Genomic DNA, 19,550 nt, shown 5'->3' on the forward strand with positions numbered 1-19,550 from the left:
GCGAAGTATGTGGGCATGTCATACAAAAATTAATTCTTGATTTATCAAATAGATCTTGAAATTTAGAATTATTAAATTCCAAACCACCATCGCATTGGAAGATTTTGATTTTCCTATTGCATAGATTTTTCATTTTTAATTTAGAGATTTGGAAATTTTCAAAAACTTCCGATTTGAATTTTATGGGAAATAGCCTGTGAATCGAGTAAAATCATCAATGAAAATAACGTAATATTTAAATCCCAAATTAATGCCAAGCATCCGCATGAATTAATTCTAAGGGAAATTATGCAACATGGTCCACGTAAGAAAAAGGTAACCGAGATGATTTTCCCAAATTACAGGAATTTATTGAAGGAAATTATAGGAATTAACTTTCTAGACTTAAGGACTCCGAGCGCTAACTTATTTGTATGCCCAAGATGCTGATGCCAAATTACGGACGATTATGTGGTATCATGGAGAACCCGTGGCCGAGATAAAGGAACAGTATGGAAAGACCCTTTAGAAGGGCAGCTGAGAATGATCCTCCCTGAGAGATTGTCCTTTATCAAAAAACCAGAATTAGTTAGGATCACATGACAATTATTCTCCTGACATAGTCGATTAAGAGAGACAAGATAATAATCAAGTCCACGAACATGAAGCACATTCCGAAGATGTGAAGGTTTGAGAGTGGTCAAGATAGTCAAGGACCCACTGTTATGTATAGGCAAAGCAGATCCATTGGCAGTAACAATAGATGTGGAATCAGAATATGGAGTAAGGTTTTGAAGTATACCTTCGTTATGGACCATGTGAGAGGAGGCAACAGAATCCAAATAAGCATCATTCTGATTATAATGATCAAAGCATTAGCATTGAAGGGCAGTATATCCGGCAGAGTTGCACAATTGACAAACAACAACTACAGAGGCATGTCCTAGTATCCCATCAGTGACAGGAGGAAAGTTATTCGATGACCTTACCGAATATGAGAATTGGCTCGATTGCCCACAGCCATAAACAATTGTTGTTTGACCTCTACAATTGTTCTGATAGCCACGACCACTATTGCCACGACAATAGGATTGCCCGGCAAAGCTTGTTGCTAATTGTAGCCACGACCAACACTATTATCGTTGAAGTGACCTCCACCTCTTCCACCCCCTCGATTGGATTTTCCTTCATGAGTTCCATTGGTCTGCTGTCCACGGCACCACCACGTCCTCCAAGCTGTGTCGATACCTGAAGAGCTGTGTTAGTCGTCGTAGTAGGAGAATGATAGAACTTCTGAACCCTATTCTCATGGAACAACAACTTGTTTTGAAAAACATCAAAGGAAATAGGGTCAAAGTCATTAGCATTGGAGGTGATAAATGATTCATATTCACGAGGGAGATCAGCTATAGCAAAAGTGATGGGGTCTTCATCGTCAATGGGCTTGTCAATCTCTTTTAACTGATTGGCTAGCAGTCTCCGGCTTCATGCGGGTGAGTTCCACCTTGATATCCCGATATATTACACGGGACCGCTCGACAAAATGATTGTGAAGGACATCTTAGACCTACTGTCTTGTGCCCAGGTTATAAACCTCTTCTAGTAGCGTTTGGGAAAGTGTGGAGAAGAGCCAGGATTGTATATTCTAGTCAATTCTACACTAGGCGGCACAAGTTGGATCCGTGGAGTCAGGGCAAGGCTGACTGCCTTCTACAAACCCAAAAGATCATGAGATTTTAGGAAGGTGGAAAAGAAGGTTTTCATACAAGGTAATTTGATTTATTAAGCTGGAAGTGGACAAGGTTGGTTATATTGAGGGCTGCGACTGAACCGGAGCAAGGTTGTCATAATCATGATTCTACCTAGAATCGGTTAAGGGTCGTGGAATCGTGAATCGTAGAATTGAATTGTGAATCATAAGATTCTATCTGTAATTAAAAAAAACATATATACATATATATATGTATATATTTTCCTGAGCGGTTCTGAGCAGAAAAGATCAATTCTTGTTCATTCAAATAAAAACTATAAATCAACAAACCAACAAAAAGTCATAAAAACACGAGACATCGTTACAAATTATCGAAAATCAAGGTCTAAATCACAGTTCATAACTTCAACTTAAACTCTCGAAATAGAAATAAGAAATTAACAACATAAGTCATAACATAGGAAGAATCAACATATCAAATCTCATCCAAATCTTCATTGTCAACTTCAACATCATCATCATACAAAGTATCAAACTCATCTTCTTTAAGAAACTCCAAGTCATCAACTGTGGCATGCTCTTGTGTGTGCATGTTCTCTGCATTTTCATCGCCAATTTGAATAACTCTACCTTCTTCATCACCATCATCCCCATGACCAAGAGCATGCAAGTTAAAATTATGTCTTGAGATTTGTGGTATTCTCTGTTTCCTCTTCGCAATCCATTTATCATCGGAAGAAATGTCTTCCACTTGAAGATCAACTTGCTTGCTGATCTTCTTATTTTTTAACTTCAAAATGTACATCACAAATACTAAATCATTCATCTTATTTTGATGCAACCAATTTCTTCTTTTTGTGTATACCTAAGCAAAACAAAACAGTTAGTAGATATATGAAAATGAACTCTGGTAAGGTAACACATAGTAAAAAAACGAATTCATAGAATACAATTTCAAAAGCACTCTAATTACGCTTACATCCCGAAAAGGTACAAGTCAAACTCAATATTCTTATACTGAATCTTTACAACTCTGGGGTATCAGCACCATATGACTCCCACCAATCTGTCGGTGTCTTCTTGAACCTCATAGACTTCGCAGATGAGAATCCAAAGAGCCATCTTTCATGTTTGAATTCCTCTAACTGCAAATCGACCTTATCCCTCTCTTCATCATCTAGCATCCTATCCATAATCTTATATAATCCACGCATGACTTCCCTATTAGCTCTAAATTCAGAAGAGAAATGCAACTAGAGATTCAAGTAATAAGCAGCAGCATAGAGAGACCTATGAAGTTGAACCTCACATCTCTCATCAATAACCTTCCAAATATAAACATAGCTAAAAGTATGAAACAAACCATTATTTGATATTTACAAATTTCAAATATAATTAAAGACTAAATATATAGTAGCTTATAAATAATTTTACATCTCTCGATCACCCTTGAAGTTTGCCTTGATTTTCAGCTTAGCTTTCTCTATCTCATTATAAATAAAGCCCATCGTGGGCTTTTGATCTGAATCCACCATGCGGAGCACCTTAATGAGAGGAGATTCAGCCTTCAAACTTATATTAATATTATTCCAAAATCTGTTATCCATAATAGCACGTTCCGCATACTTTCCACCTTCTAACTATGCAAATCGACTCCATTTCCATTGTTTGGATGCAAACATAGTCCTTAGAGCGTTTCTATTGTCGGAGAGGCATCCCAAAGTCAAATAAGCAGTAGCAAAGTGAGTCACAGCCGATCTAGTCAAATCTTTGCCCTTGGTGAAATGCTTCAGTATCGTGATGATGAGTGTTCTCGAGTAAGTGAAGGTCGTGATCTTCCTACCATTTATTGTCGTTAGCTCATGTACCTTAATCTTCTTCTCCAAATCCTCCAGCATAAGATCTATGCAATGAGCTGTATAAGGAGTCTAAAATAACTTTTTTTCATTTTCTCCATTAACATCTCACCTACCGCCTTGTAATTGGCAGCATTATACGTGACAATTTGAACTACATTTTCTTCCTCAACTTGCTCTACTATATCATCTATCATCTCAAATACTTTATCTACACTCTTAAATATGTATGATATGTCAATGGAAGTCAAAAAAATTATTTCATTGGGGACTATTCACTATGAAATTGCATATGGACATCTTCTTCTTATCAATCCAACCATCTAACATTATGGAACATCCCGACTTTCTCCATACAACCTTATGCTCCTCAAGTAATGATATGGTATTATCAACCTCTTTTCTCAAATATTTATCTCTAATCTCATGATAAGATGGAAGTTTCAATCAAATTCCATATTTTCCAATCAAATGACACATCTTCTCAAACTCAGGATTCTTAACACAATTAAATGGAATTGCACTTGTATAGAAAAAATAAGCAATCTGCATGCACACATCCTCTCTCAAATCTTTCTTCATCATCTGATTAATTGTTGACTGCTTTTGCTTACTTTGAATATTCAAACTTTTCTTCTTAAACAAACTAGAAATTTCAGTTGTTTCATTTTCCTTCTTCTTTATACTAGCCCTTGCATCTTCATCATCATTATCAATGTCTACAACATCATCATCTTCCAACCTACAACTATTAGCTTATTTTTTCTTCGTTGCAAGGTCCTCTAAACACATACAAATTGTGAACATATTATTCTTCACATTATCAGGACCAACAAGACAAGGTGCCACCACCAGCACGGTGGTCTAGTGGTTAAGCATCAAGCGCTCCACTTGAACATCACGAGTTCGAACCTCACTGAGGACATAGAGCTCGCCACTATGTGTGTGTATTATGGGATGGCGGTGGCCGACCCATAATGCTTGATCTAGTGGGCTTTGGACTTAATTTACTAGTGTGTTGGTGGGGCTGCGTTGACCAAATTGGGCTAAAGTCTCAGCGAGCTATGGCGAAAGGAACATTCTGTGGTGGTTAGGTTCTCTTAGTTTAGGCCGCCACAGCAGGCTAATAACTCGACCTAGCCTTTTTATTCATAAAAAAAAAAACTAGACAAGGTGCCACGTTAATCTTGGTACATCCCAAGTGATGCTTCAATCTATAGGGACCTCCAGAAACATCTTGTCACAGTATTTGCAGTTAATCTTTAACCTCTCTCTCGGAACTTCATAACCGTGTGCTCATACCGAATCATCTCTAACTCCACTTGTATTTTTTTTTTAGATTTGACCACTACTTCGGTATTACTAGCCGATGCATTACCAGATTCACCTGCAAAAGCCATCTCTATTAAACCCAAAATCAGCAGTCCCTCACTCAGCAAATCAACACAAACTCAGCTCAACTGATCAACTCAGTAGTAGCACAAGCATTCAGCAGCGCACAACACAATCATTCAGCAGTTTAGACTTCAGACGAGCATTCAGTAGCAAATAAATAAGACATAAGCAACCAATAGGCAATTACAAACGAGAAAAATAGATAAACTAAACAAGTACCTCTGTAGATAAACTAACTATGCATAACTAACCATCAAACAAATCCAAAACAAAACAACAATCATCAAATGGAAACTCTGAAGCTAACACAACCGACGGGAAACAACAAAAATATTATAGAAACAAAACATTACAGCAGCAATTCAAAACTCTGAATCAGATCCCATAATCAAAAAAGCTGACAACAACAAGCAAGTGAGCATAACTTTAATTCGGTAGCAACAAATTCTCTCACTGTCTCTCAATAAAGTCATATAACAGACATATCATATTGTTCTTACCTACCCCATAGTGTTCAAGTTCCATACAACAACTCAGGGAAAATAACAAAATGAAAGAATCATAACCTCGACAAGACAGAGAGTAGTTTACGAACCAGAATGAGTCTGAGTATAGAACATCAGAAGCATCTGCATGTCACCTCAAAGAGAATGGCACCTCCAGGAAGTTCTTTGACCTATTTCAAACATTCTGTTAGGGGAAAGTCATCCCAAGAGTTGGGATCAGAATGAAGAATTAAGCCTTTTGTAAGGACCCAGATTTGCTAATCAGGTTCCAACCATATGAAGAGCATAATTGACTCCATGATGTTTCCTAATGGGATCTACCTTGCAGCCTTGTAGGCCTACAGCTTCGAAAATTTTGAAACAAATTCATTACCTAATAAAAAATATAACTTTCAAAAACACTATAGGTATGACCCCATTTGCTTCTTTCAAAGAGCAAAATTGACATATTACAGGATCCTAGTTTCTCCTATCAATTAAAGTACAAATCCTGAACTTCGAATGCAAATTCATCTTGCTACTCTGAGCTTTCAAGCTTGCACATAATCAAAAAGGAAAGAAAAGGAATGAAATCCAACTTCAACGGACAAAAGCAACACAACGAAACATTCGGTTTCACCGAGAACAGATGATAGAACAACTCAAGAGGGTGAGTCGGGTGAGAAACAAAGCAGCACAGAAAAAAGAAACTCGCCAAAAAGAAGGAAGACGGAGATGAAACAAAGCAGAACGAAGAAGCTCGAGGAAGCTCGAAGAAGCTGACTCACCAAGCAGAGCTCTAAGAAGCTCGAGGAAGCTCTAAGAAGCCGGAATAAAGCACGAAGAAGCAAATAATCGGAGTAATTGGAGGTTAGAGCAAAGAGTGAGTCGATTGAACTGGAGAACAACAATAAGAAGAGACAATCGACTGAAGACTTCAGTCTGAAGTCAAAAAGAAGGGGGAAAAGTTAATGCAAGAGTATCCTAATGATATCAAAATATATTCTAATAATGACAATTGTGCTGATGCCGAAACTTAGCAGGTGGAGCCAAGCTTGCCGTTGTGCCGGCACGATTGTCAGGGTGAGGGCTTCAAAAGTTAAATGATTATTCTATATGCATTTACAGGTCACTTGGGTTGACCGAAAGTGATCATTGTGTGGATCGGCTGGAGTAGCTATATAAACTGACGGCAATTTATGTACCATTCAACTACCAATTGTTTCAGTGATCATACAACTTCTCTGTAATTTAACTTGTGATGAAAATTATTATTCTTAAAAAAACTATACTTTCTTTTTTATTCGAATATATATATATACATACATACATACATATATATGTATATATATATTGGCAACGATTTTAAGGAGCGGAAGCTTGGTGGTTGTCTGTGTAGCATTCACAGGCATGGTTTATCATGGAACCTCCTATACTGGACTTAAAATGGCCTGCTTTTAACTCGTCTGATGACATGAACCAATCGAAGTGCGTGCAAGTTGGCTCAATTGCGACATGATCACATGTGGAAAAATGAGAAAGAAGGCAAGACAATGGCTAACAGTGGTCGTCACATCAATATTGATAAATCAGATACGGTCAGCTTTTTTTTTTTATAGTAGTCAAAGCTTACTCTGCTAAGTGACGAGGTTATTTTATTTTGTATAAAATTTTATGGCACGGTTCAATATTTTTTTATGAGAAACGAATCAGTCCGAATGTGAAGTTTTAAAACTAATAAGTGGGTTTACATTACTATTTATCAATGCAAAATGGATTCATATTACCAATATGAGGAGAAAAAAAATCAAGATTGAGATAGACACCATTAGGCTTCGTCTCGATGGAAGGAAAGGGAATGAAAGGCGAGTGAGCAAAATAAAATCTAAAACTCGTTATGAATAAAATGATATTAGAAATCTCTTCCCCTCTCTCGATCAGAACATAGAATAACGTATCAAAATCGAAATTTATTTGTTATTTTAATAAAATTAGTTAAAACATGACTATCTGTCTGCTGATTTAAAATTAGCTCTGCCTGTGCATGGAAAAGCTTTCATTTCATGCACGGCAACCTTTTTTGATTTTGTTGAAAAGAATTGGAGAACTTTATTTGTTGGGCCACCACATCCATTAACCTTTATCTAAAGGCAGGGAACCCCACCCCCACAACATTTTTCTTTTACATTAGTATTAAAAAAATTCAACATTTTGACAGATACAGTTGGAATCGGATCAGCCTATTAAATTATAAAACTCTTATGATGTGAATTTTCTCATTTTACAATATTTAAATTCAAAATCTTTTTTAATTAAGAGAATAAGTAATAAGTATTACACTGGAATCAATTCACTTTGATTCTCAATATGTAATTTAGGAACACGTCATTTTCTTTTTACCAAAAGGTTTTTTTGTTACATCATTTAAAGGGGTAGAAGGGCCCAAGAAGACTAAAAATAAAATGCATCTGAGTCTTCCTACTGCCTACCATAATTTACAAGAAAATTAAAGCATATCGACATAAATTTATGAAATATTTTCGTATCTTAAACTAGCCCCCACGCGCATGGGTGCGTGTAATTGCTTCAGAGATTGGGAGCAAATTCAATTATCGGTTTAACAATTAAAATTATTGCAGTATTATACCATTTATATCCGTCTTAATAGATTTGCCTAAGGAAATGGATAGATTTCGTATAAGAATTTTCTCCTTTACGCACTCAAGAGAGCGTTGATGTTTTTTTTTTCCTTAATTTGAGAATTGGTAAATTAATAATGCGCGGATTTACTTACATTTTTTCCCTCTATTTTATAAAAGAATATATATATTCATTATTTATTTGATTAATTCACTTTTATATGTTTTGCTGGATCTTTTATTATGCAGTAAATTTCCTTTCTCAAGCTTATTATTGGCAGTTTACTGCAGAAAATCATAATCTCCTTTATTTCCTTTTTTTTACCTGTTCTAGTACTCAGAGAGCATTTCAGACTAGATCTTGTGGACGGATGGATTCATGGAAGTTTTTTTTTCTTTTTTTTTGTTAAGATTTTTTTCTTTTCCCATTTCCACAGTTAACGAATTTGTTGTGTTTGGGTGTTTTTCTTTTTCCATGAAAGTGCCTGTCAAAAGACAAAAGGGCACTTCCTATGATTTTTAAATTAAATTATTTTTAAATTTTATAATAAAGTGAAAGTTTGGTGAATTTCAAAAATGGTTACAATATGAAGTTTTTGTTTATATAATAGTATGAGATAATATAAGATACATTAGACCTTTTTTTTTATATCAGTAAAAAAACGAATCTGTCTTGAATATTATACATCTATTGGCAGGTAGGGTCCAATTGTGTTGAGTCGGGTGTCTCTTGGCTCAGAGTTAAGTTCCTGGCAAAGCAAATTTAAACGCACCTTATGATTTTTAAATTAGGTCGATGCAATCGTGATTCTAACGCAATTACAAATAAAACCCAAATTAAGAAGGGATCCTTTGGCTCGGAGATTTCTTCTTGATGTGTAACATTTAAGTATTCGGTAATCTGCTGGGGTTCATATAGAGTTTAATTGCAAGAGATTAAATACGGATTACAGCAATTATAAGGATTTCTTTAACTGTATCTGTGTCTATCTGATGTGTTTCAGTCACATGTAACTTTTCATTTACACCGATTTCAATGGATTTGTTATTTTTTTCCGTCTCTGTAATTGTTGGACATTTTCCTTTGGAGTTGAAATCCCACTTTACTCTGCTCCATTCTATTCTTCCCTTAATTCAATATGTAATAATAATTATTTTTTTTGTCTTTTTCTCTCATTTAATAATAAATTCTCATATATATTTTTTTTCTAACCATTATTACAACTAATTTTCTACTAATAAATTCTTTCAACTACTTTTACATCATATAAATATCTACTTATTATTTGTTTCATTTAATAATAAAATCTCGCATATACATTTTAATAATTATTATTATAACTAATTTTTTAATAATAAATTTCTCATTTACTATATTTATAATAAATACTTTTGTCCCATTAGATTGGAGTGAAATAAAGTAAAATTCCAACTTCAAAATCAAACGGAGCCTTAAACATTAGTATTTGGTGCATCCCACAATATTTTTCTCATTTTTTCTTGAAATATTATCATGCTCTCTCATTTAAATAATGAGTAAACTGCAAACTGGTCCTCGAGAAATGGGGTTTTTCTAAAATGCATCTCAAATCATTTTTTACATCAATCCGATTCTCGATCGATAACATTTACATCATCGTAACTCTTCGTGAAAAAATGGACGAAATCTTTCTCTCTTTTCCAGTACTTATATTAATTTTTTTTTCTATTGCTTTCTCTCTCTCCCTCTATCTCTCTTTCATTTGAATCAGGAAGGTCCCCACCTGCCCATATCGACGGAAGATCGCCGGTGACTCGTAGGAGTTTCGGCGACCATTCCGATGGGCTACTCCCAACCCTCTTTCATCACCTGTCTGCGCTACCATCAAGCACGAAGTCTGATGATGATGAGCTCTCAGAAGACTTCCATTCATTGATGGACTGATAAATGCTCATCACTCCTTACAAAACCGTAGCCTCAAATGTAAAGAATGGAAAGGAAAAGTTTCTTCCTTGAGTTGAATCACACACCATTTTTTATGCAAAAAAACAGTGCAGAAGACGATTAGCAAGAGGAGAGAGTATAAAATTAATCAGCCATAGAGTCGAGTCAAGAATCGATGTTTGTATTTACCCACAAAGAATCAACAAAACACATCATCTGAAGTATCCTCTCTTACGTACACAAATTCGTATAGAAAAAAAAAACTAAAAATGAAACTAAAAAGCTTCCAGCCAAATTTCCCAACAGAAACCAAACCCGACTCGAAATTGGACTCTAAAGATGCAGAAAATTGAAATCGACGGCAACCTACTCATATCTTTTGTCGTTATCTCGAGCTCAGTGTCTCCTAGATCTCCCTCCCTATCGTCCAACTTCCCAGATTTCGAGCTCGCGAAGGCCAGGTTCTTCCTCTGCACCGACAACTTGTGGCTGTACGTCCCATCTGCGATATCGAATTGGGGGGTGATAGCCGAAGGGATTACCTCTCCACCGGTATCGAATTGGGGGTGATAGCCGACAGGGTTGTCCCGCCGATCTTCCCTCCCGCACGCACCCCCTCCCATCTCTCTCTCTCTCTCTCTCTCTCGGTGTGTATAATTCGTAAAAGTCATTTTTTTTTTTCCAAGTTTTCAATTTTTTATTTTTATTTTTCTGATGAAAATAGCATTAAAATAATAAAACATATCATTAAAGAATTAAAAAAATCATAAAATGAATTAAAAATTAATTTTTTAATGTGTTTCGTCCATTTTTTAACAGAAGGGTAACGGATGGACTAGACTGATGTAAATATTAACGGTCGAAGGTCAAGTTGATGTAAAAAATAGATCAATGTGTATTTGCGACAAAATCCATTTCTCGTTGATGAATTTGTCAATTTACTCTTAAATAATTTTATTAATCAATTTTATAAATCAATAGTCTGACCAATCACAATCGTGTACCGCTCCAGTTTCAGTGCGCAGTAGGCCAAAGGTAATAGGCTGCGACTCGGGTCGTGCAAGGGTGAAGCCGGCCGCACCTGATAAAACCCCCTCCCCTGGGGAGCCTTAAATTCAGCAATGTTGACGTGTCAAAAACCCACGACTCCGTCGACAAATCGTATGAAAGAAAGGAAGGAAACGGAGCGAAAAGACGATACTACCCCCACCACCACCACCACCACCCACCATCTCCACCACCATCAGCAGTCAAACATTCAAACCCACCAAAACCTCTTCTTTCTTCCCCCTTTCCGCCGTTACCAGCACTCAGAAGAAAGAGGAGGAGGAAGGGGAAGAAGAGGAAGACTAGAACCCGTTGCCCGTCGGAGCCACCAGTGGACCCACAGCCACCGCAATGACCATGTCGGCTCCGTCTTGATGATCATGATCTCCCCTGCACATCCGCCGTTCCCTCCCTCTCCCTTCTGGGCCTCATCCCCGACTCCATCTCCATCTCCTTCGCAATCCCCATTCGCAGCCCCTGCCACCGTCGCGGCTAGCTCAATTCCTCGCCCACCATCCCCGCCGCCGTCCTCCAGGGCACCGGTGAGCTTCAGCCCTCCGCTGATCGCCATGGTGGCTGTGGTGGCGACGGCTTTCCTGATCGTCTTCTACTTCCGCCCCATCTCCCGCCACCTCCTCCGGCTCTCCAGGTGGCGCCGCCGCCGCAGGGTCCACCGCTCCGCCTCATCCGTTGACCTTGGTTCCCCGCCTACCACCGGCTTCTTCGACTCTCCCCTCCACGACCCCTCCTTCCACTACTCCCCCTACGGACTCGACGACGCTGTGATCAAGACAATCCCGCTCTCCCTCTACGCCTCGAAAGCAAACAAACATGGGACCGCCGTCAGGGAGTGCGCAGTGTGCCTGCTCGAGTTCGAGGAGGACGACTACGTCCGTACACTACCCGCTTGCTCCCACGCGTTTCATGTGGACTGCATCGATATGTGGCTCCGCTCCCACGCGAACTGCCCCCTCTGCCGCGCCGGAATATTCCGCCCGGATTCTCCGTTCACCCCTCTGATGGCCGCCAGGATCCGCCCCAGCCTCGACGAGGACCCAATCCTCCGGGATATCATCATAGAGGAGACCTTAGCTGACCTCGAATCCGACGAAACCGCGGCACCGGCGTCGGCTGTTGGAGAGATCACCGAGGAGCCGTCCCCCAGGAGGGTGAACCCGGGATCCGACGATCGATTCAGGGACTTCATGCTGAAGAGATCCTACTCCTTCGGGTTCGAGAGAAGCATCGCGTCAGAGAGGATGCTGGTGATGGAGCCTGCGACGACATCCCCCTGTAGGTACCGCCGTAGCGGCGGCGGGGGGTTCTGGAGCAAGCGGCCGTCGCCGTTCGGGTCGCTGTCGAAGCCTAGGGTATTCTCGTTCCGATACTACAGGGGGATGAAATCGCCGTTCTTCCGGCGGCGCGGGTTCTTCCCGCTGTCGGAGTCGAGCGTGAGATTCTCCACCTTCGGGAGCGGAGGGGGAGGTGGGTCGTCGAGGCGGAGCAAGTCGCTGATGAGCCCAATGTTCGGAGGGAGGTCGGGGGTGGCGGTGTCGTCGAGCCGGCTGAGGTGCGGGGACCCGGAGGCGCTGCTGTCGCCGGAGAGGTTCAACCGGAGGTGAGGCGAGGGAATAATTCGGATGGAGGGAAATGAAACCCGACACGTGGACGGCTGAGGTTGGAGCTGGGGAGTGAACGGTGGGAGATGGGGCGGTGGGGGCGAGCTGGGTTCAAGGCTGAAATGAGGGGGCTTTAATGGCGGAGGGAGGTGGTCGCAGTGAGAGAGAGAGAGATTTAATGGAGTCTGCAATTGTTTTTCGAAAAGAGAGCAGAAATTAATGGAGGGAAGAGACGAGCATTAAATTTTGCGTGACAAATCGGAGAGAGAGAGAGAGAGGTTGATTACTTGATATGATAATGGAGAGGGAAGTAGAAGGAGAAGAAGGAGAAGAAAGAGGAGGGAAGGAAAATGAAGGTTGTCATTAATGGCAGGGGGGAGACGACCTCTGCGCCATTTCGGTGTTTAGAGCAAAAAATGGGGCAATAATGGTGGGAGTGGTGAGGTTTTAAATGGCCACTTTTGTCGTGGGTCCCCCTTTTCCATGCCAAATTTTCACCGGCTGGGATCAAACGTTTATCGGATCCGATCGGATTTATCGGATATGGCAGTCGGGGAAGGCTGTCCTCGAATGATCGAATTAGATCATCCAGGAATCCCCGAGCCAGTATTTTGTTCAATGATGTGCCGCTCCTGTGCTCTTCATCAAATGATTTCGCATTCATCCGATCGAATTCTTCCCAACTGCACATTTATATGGATCGAACATGGTGCACGGAGATGTATGCTGATGCGTAGGGGACTTCGATCGGCTCCAACACATGAAATTGTTGTTACGCTATTGTGAGACGACAGACCATATGCAAATATTGATATGTTTAAGGGCTAATACTTTGTTATTATTGGATTTGGTTCCAAAAGCTTCTTGGGCCGAACTTGGGCGTGGCATTTTGTGCAGACATCTACCTCACGATTCCAATCCCATCGGTGGTAAAACACCCAATTCCCAAGCCAATTAGCGCAACTACGAAAGACATGGATTACCATCCTGTCGATGGTTAACGTCCGGCATGATAAAATAACATCCGAAACCCAATCAATTGGACTCTTTCATGATGATTCTCCGCATTAGATAAGATTATGATTTTTACTACGACGAAATTCCTCCGGATCCTCACTGCGTTTCTGAGTTGGATTTGAAGGGAGAGAATTTGGAGAGAGAGTGCTCTCCTTTTGTTTCGGAGATTTGTTTGAGAGAGAGGGAAAGATGAGGGATTTAAAAGGAAACACACTCCCTTCAAATTCAACTCCCAAAAACACCCTTAGGGACTACTAGATTTATTTCCATACGTGGGATTATATCATATCATAATCAAAAGTTTATTCAATCTCTTTAACACCATGTTTGGGAGTTTTTTTTAGGGAGGGAGAGGAGAGGAAATGGAGGAAAATGAATGAGAGGAGAGGAGTGAAGAGAAAAAAAATATTACGCAAGTTTAAAATATTATTACAAAGAGAGATGAGTAAAGGTGAATAAATAAATCGAAAGTTTGTCCATTTTTAGATTAAGAAAAAAAATTCGTACTAGAATCGTTAAAATATAAAAAAATTGTGCACTTTTTGTTATTAATCCTATATTTTTTAAAAACTTTTATAGTTTTTTTTTTCTAATTTTCACTTCTTTTTCTCATCTTTCTTACTAATTACTTTCAAACAAGTTCATTTCCCCCCATTTCCTCTCCTTCACTCTCCACACCTCCTCTCCTCTCCTATTTTCCCTCACTGAAAAATCACAAACAAAGTGTAAGGCTTATAATGACTAGAGGACTAACCAATAATTCATGTCAACTTTGTCTCAAGCATGAAATTTTGTTAATGAGTTTAAGTTAAATATTTGCTTCGTGAGTCTCATCAGTCTTTTGCTTTTTTTTTTTTAATTTCAATTGGATATGTATGCCGAGGACGAAAAGTAGTTCAAATCGACACATATATAAAAACACGTTTCATTATGGCCACCAGCACCGCATATACAAATGCAGGAGCATCTTATTCCGATAAGAAAGCCAAAACCAGTCGAGCACTGGAACTTAGCCTGCTAAAGACTGAGCACACTCGACGAATGCAACCGACGACTCACTTGGTAATGCAATAACAGCCAGATTTGGGTGCTCCTCCCCTAATGTTTAAGCATAATCCTCCAAAGAGTTTCAAAATAGTTTCGCAATAAGCTTTGCATTCATCGTTGGTCGTGCACTCTCCTACGTACTTGAGGCCCTCCTGTGTCTGTGCTGTCACTGAGATTAATTTAAAAACATAAGTTAGAAAAATGAAAAAATATCAAACCCATTCTGGGCTTCATGCTTGCTTTAAAAACACCATACCGTAGATTGGAATTATTATATCACGATACTGCGAATTAATTGTTTAAAGGAGCATGACATTACAGTATTTTATCTTAAGAATTTCTATAGTTATTTTAATTAAGCCCAGCGCGTATTGTAATATAGGGCAGATGATTTGTAAATGATACTATATGTGTTAAAGAAATTAGGGCAACATTCATAAACAAAAAAAGTGACTTCAGAAAAATATAGCAGATACATAAAATCATGTGGTTTTTTGGTTCTAAATTTTTCCACGCTTGTCACGATTCTTATATTTTTTTTAATTTTACATTTTCTTAATGATGAGTTGTCAGCATGCAAAGGTGTGGCCTATAATAAGTGGGTGTCGCATGTAGAGCTACCGCATTAGAGGGGTATCGACCATGATAAATCTAGACGGTAACCGGAACTACGCAATTTTATGAAAAACTTTAAAATCACCTAATACGTTTCAGAACTTTTAAAACTACGTGTAATTTCTATGGCATTTATTCTAACAAATATTGGCTTCAGAGATGAGAATCAATCAAGTACCTGCACTGAAAAGTAGAAAAGCACAAAGAACTCCAACGAAGAAGCAATTCTTCAAACTCAAAGAAGCCATTGTTCCGCCTTTTTCTGTCTCTCAAATTATTCGATTGTTTCGATGGATGGTGATGGGCAAATAAAATCTAGTAGAAAGGTTGATATTTATATAAAATTTGATAATGTGTTTTGGGTAATAAATCATGCAGTAGTATTGTTAATATTGTGTCCGAAAATGACGGGATTATCATATCTTACATTGTCTTTCATTACTTGGTAAAATTAATGGGAAATCTAGTAGTTTGAACATATTAGCAATGGTTCCTTTAATAAAAAATGAAAAAAAAAAGAGAAATTTTTCAAAATTTCAACTTTGTTACTATTGGAGATTTTATCACGGTTGGTAGGCAAAAACAGTCACTATGGTTGTTTTGTTTTCAACCATTAGATTCCCTTACGTAAAATTTGCACCATACACTTGTCCAATATTTTCTTACATTAAGAGTCACCCCTCATAGTTTTACTATCGATATTTTCGATCACATATCTTTTCTTTGGCGATCGATCTTGCCAGTAAACGAGTAGGATCCGCTTCGATATTAAATCGAATCAAGATGTACTAGGGGTGTAAATGAGCAGTGCCGAGCTGAAATATACTACGCTCGAGCTCGGCTCGTTTATTAGTTCGAGAGTTCGGGACCAAGCTCAAGCTCGCGCGAGCCTAACTCTTCGAGCTTGGACTCAGCTCGTTGTATTTAGTGAAGGCTTGGCTTGGCTTGTATAGGCTCGCCACGACAGCAGAGTTCAACTTGTATGAGGCTCGTGAGCTCGAGCTCACATAGGCTTGGATTGGGCATGGGTCTAGACTGGACTACCATAATAACTCATAATATATATATATATATATATAATTTATAAGAATATATATAAAAATAAAAAGCTCGTTAGACTTGCGAGTTTCACGAGCCAAATACCATTGAGCACGGCTCGGCTCGTTTAAATGGCAAGCTCGACCAAGCCGGACTCGAGCTTTATAAGAGCAAGCCGAATTCGAACTTTTATCAAGCGAAGCCCGAACCATTTGAGACTCATTTCCACCCCTAGGATGTACAAGTTCAATTAAATTAAAAATAATTTAATTACTTTAATAAAATAAAAAAGAAATAGTAAAAAACACCACGCAAACAGTAACACCAACCAATCTATTCTGCCTCATACAAGAATAGAGGCTCACAAGTCGTGGCATAACTGAGACTCGATCAAGAAAATGCCAGCATAAGATGAAGACAGATGTACATCCAACATCAAATATTACAATTTTGAATAGAGAACTAGAAATGTTGAAAAGAGAAAATAAGCAAATGACCGGGGAGGATGGCAATCCTTTTCAAGCAAAGAGATTTCAATAGAGGACCCATACAGCCAAGGCCCGTTACGAAATTTCACTTCATGAAATTTTACCTATGAATTCATTTCTTGTTTCCTCCGTTTCTCCAACTCCTCTATTATTTTGTTTGCCATTGACACATAATTCTCAATGGAACTTTTACGCTTTGTGAGTTCTCTTGGAATTTCGTTTCACATGAGTGTTTGTTTATTATTTTTTAAGTAATTAAATTGTTTTAAATTTAATTGAACGGTACATTTTAGTTCGATATAATATCGAACAGGATCCCACTCGTTCACGGCTGAGACCGACTGGCGACGAGAAGGTGTGTGGTCGAAAATATGAATAGTAAAATTATGAGGAGTGAATCTCAATATAAATAAATCTCGAACATATATATGGCTCAGATTTTACATAAAGAGATGTAATGGCTGAAAACAAAAATAATGGTGGTGGTTATTTTTGGTACCAAGTAGTAACATCATCCTTGTTAATATTGTGTCAGAAAATATTGTGATCGGCATATCATACATTGCCTTTTGTTACTTGGTATAATTAATGGGAAATCTAGTAGTCTGAACATAAATGTCATTAAAATTTGCAAGGGTTCTTCTAATAAGAATGAACAAATAAATTTTATAACAATGATGGATTCGAGCGGTTCGGCACTTGTTCCGCTTAAGTAAGGTATCGGGTTTGAGTCCTTATAAATGCAGAAAATTCAATCTGGGAAAGCTTAACCCTTAAGTGTATTGACCCAGTTCGACTGGATTAGTCGGGGCCCAATTGGGCATCTAGATACAATGGTTCACACCGAAAAACAAATAAATTTTAAAATTACAACTTTTATTTAGCAAATTTTAGTTACCATCCAAATACAAGTATCTATATCTTTCTAAAATTTATAAAAACATTTATGGTAAGTAATTTAGCGATTTTTTACCATTAAACATGACTACATATTTTATTCTTAAATTGATAAATATATTTACGGCAAGTATTTTAGCAAATTTCTATCATTTAAAAAATGTTAAGGTTATTATCTGCCGGGGAAAAAAAGGTTAAGGCTATCTGCACACTCTCTTTGCCTAATCCATTGAATATGTTCTTCATCCTACCAAAATACCCTCGATAACATATTAATTACTCTAATTTATATGGCTAAAAGACTTAAATTACTCGCTAAATTGTCATTTCTTCCTTCGTATTCAATGCAGGCAATTTATTTTGGTCTGTGAATGTTTTCTCTTTATTTCAAATATCCACTAAAAATTATTTTGAAAAGTTTTATTTCTTAACTCTATGCAACAAAGGAGAGAAAACGTAAGCTTATATATTATATATAGATATAGAATTTAGTAATAATAATAATAATAATGACAATGACGACGACGACGACAATAACAATAATAATAATAATAATAAAATTTTGAACAAATGGGCTGCAATGGTGATCTCCCAAGTAATTCTCCCATTTCCCATTTTCGAATAATAATAATAATAACAACAACAATAATAATAATAATAATAATAATAACAATAACAACAATAATAATAATAATAGAAATAGTAATTTTTTGAACAAATGGGGAGCCAACATAATAGAACCCAATTTATATTTCTCAATTTGTCGTGAGAAGTAGAAAAATAATTTGAAGATTTTCCAAGTGTTTTCCATGCTTGGTTTTCCCAGTTTCTTGTTAGTTTGCAAATAGAGATGTTAATAATACTAACAATTAATTAATTTTTTTTTGTTCAAGTTGCAAAAATTTATTACATAACAATAATGGTGATCTTCCAAGCAATTATCCCATTTCTCATTTCCCCAGTAATTAGATATAATAATATAAATAAATAAATAAATTTTTGAACAAATGAGCTACAATGGTGATCTCCCCAGCAATTATCCATTTCCCATTTCCTAATAATAATGATAACAACAACAACAACAACAACAACAACAACAACAACAATAATAATAATTATTATTATTATTATAATTTTTTGAAGGGTTCTACCATTAATAAAATTTTCTGACGAATTCTTCATGAAAGATGTTGCTTTTATATTCTGAGGTTGTGTTAGGATATGTCATGGTGAGGTAATCAATAAGGCCTTCCACTAATACGTAAGGGAACACTCGCTCCGCGCAACAGGGTGCTCGAGTGATGTCAGTTATCACTCGAGAGCGGTATCAATAATTGCACACCCTCACCTAGCTTTACTCAACAATGTGCTCGAGTGATGTCAGTCATCACTTGAGAGCGGTATAGTTAACCACACACCCTCGCTTCACTTCGCTCAACAAGGTACTTGAGTGATGTCAGTTATCACTCGAGAGTGATATCAGTAACCAAACACCCTCACTTCACTCAACAGGGTGCTTGAGTAATGTCAGTTATAACTCGAGGAAGTTATCGGTAACCGCACACCCTTACCTCGCTTCGCTCAATAAGATGCTTGAATGATGTCAGTTATCACTCGAGAGTGGTATCAGTAACCACACACCCTCGCTCTGCTCAACAAAATGTTCGAGTGATGTCAGTTATCACTCGAGGACGGTATCAGTAACCACACACCCTCGCTTTGCTTCGCTCAACAGGGTGCTCGAGTGATACCAGTTATCACTCGAGAGCAGTATCAATAATCGCACACCCTCA

The 19,550-nt window shown here is 38.0% G+C and overlaps 1 protein-coding gene and 2 long non-coding RNA genes across 3 annotated transcripts; 1 reads left to right on the forward strand and 2 right to left on the reverse strand.

Annotated features, from left to right (window-relative positions):
* Positions 1-253: 253 nt before the first annotated feature.
* LOC116206337 lies at positions 254-1,229 on the reverse strand. Its single transcript, XR_004156661.1, has 3 exons — positions 969-1,229; positions 782-833; positions 254-545 (listed from the first exon to the last, which is right to left on the reverse strand). It is a non-coding gene; the product is annotated as an uncharacterized LOC116206337 (long non-coding RNA).
* A 1,351-nt stretch (positions 1,230-2,580) lies between these two features.
* On the reverse strand, positions 2,581-6,558 carry LOC116202994. Its single transcript, XR_004156188.1, has 3 exons — positions 6,215-6,558; positions 5,537-5,617; positions 2,581-4,933 (listed from the first exon to the last, which is right to left on the reverse strand). It is a non-coding gene; the product is annotated as an uncharacterized LOC116202994 (long non-coding RNA).
* Positions 6,559-11,072: 4,514 nt separating this feature from the next.
* Positions 11,073-13,529, forward strand: LOC116205122 (RING-H2 finger protein ATL65). The gene has a single exon (XM_031537614.1). The coding sequence runs from the start codon at positions 11,111-11,113 to the stop codon at positions 12,656-12,658; it is 1,548 nt and encodes a 515-aa protein (XP_031393474.1). The 5' UTR covers positions 11,073-11,110; the 3' UTR covers positions 12,659-13,529.
* The last annotated feature ends 6,021 nt before the right edge of the window (positions 13,530-19,550 follow it).

Source organism: Punica granatum, chromosome 4 (genome assembly GCF_007655135.1).
Source record: "Punica granatum isolate Tunisia-2019 chromosome 4, ASM765513v2, whole genome shotgun sequence".
Classification (NCBI taxonomy): Eukaryota; Viridiplantae; Streptophyta; class Magnoliopsida; order Myrtales; family Lythraceae; genus Punica; species Punica granatum.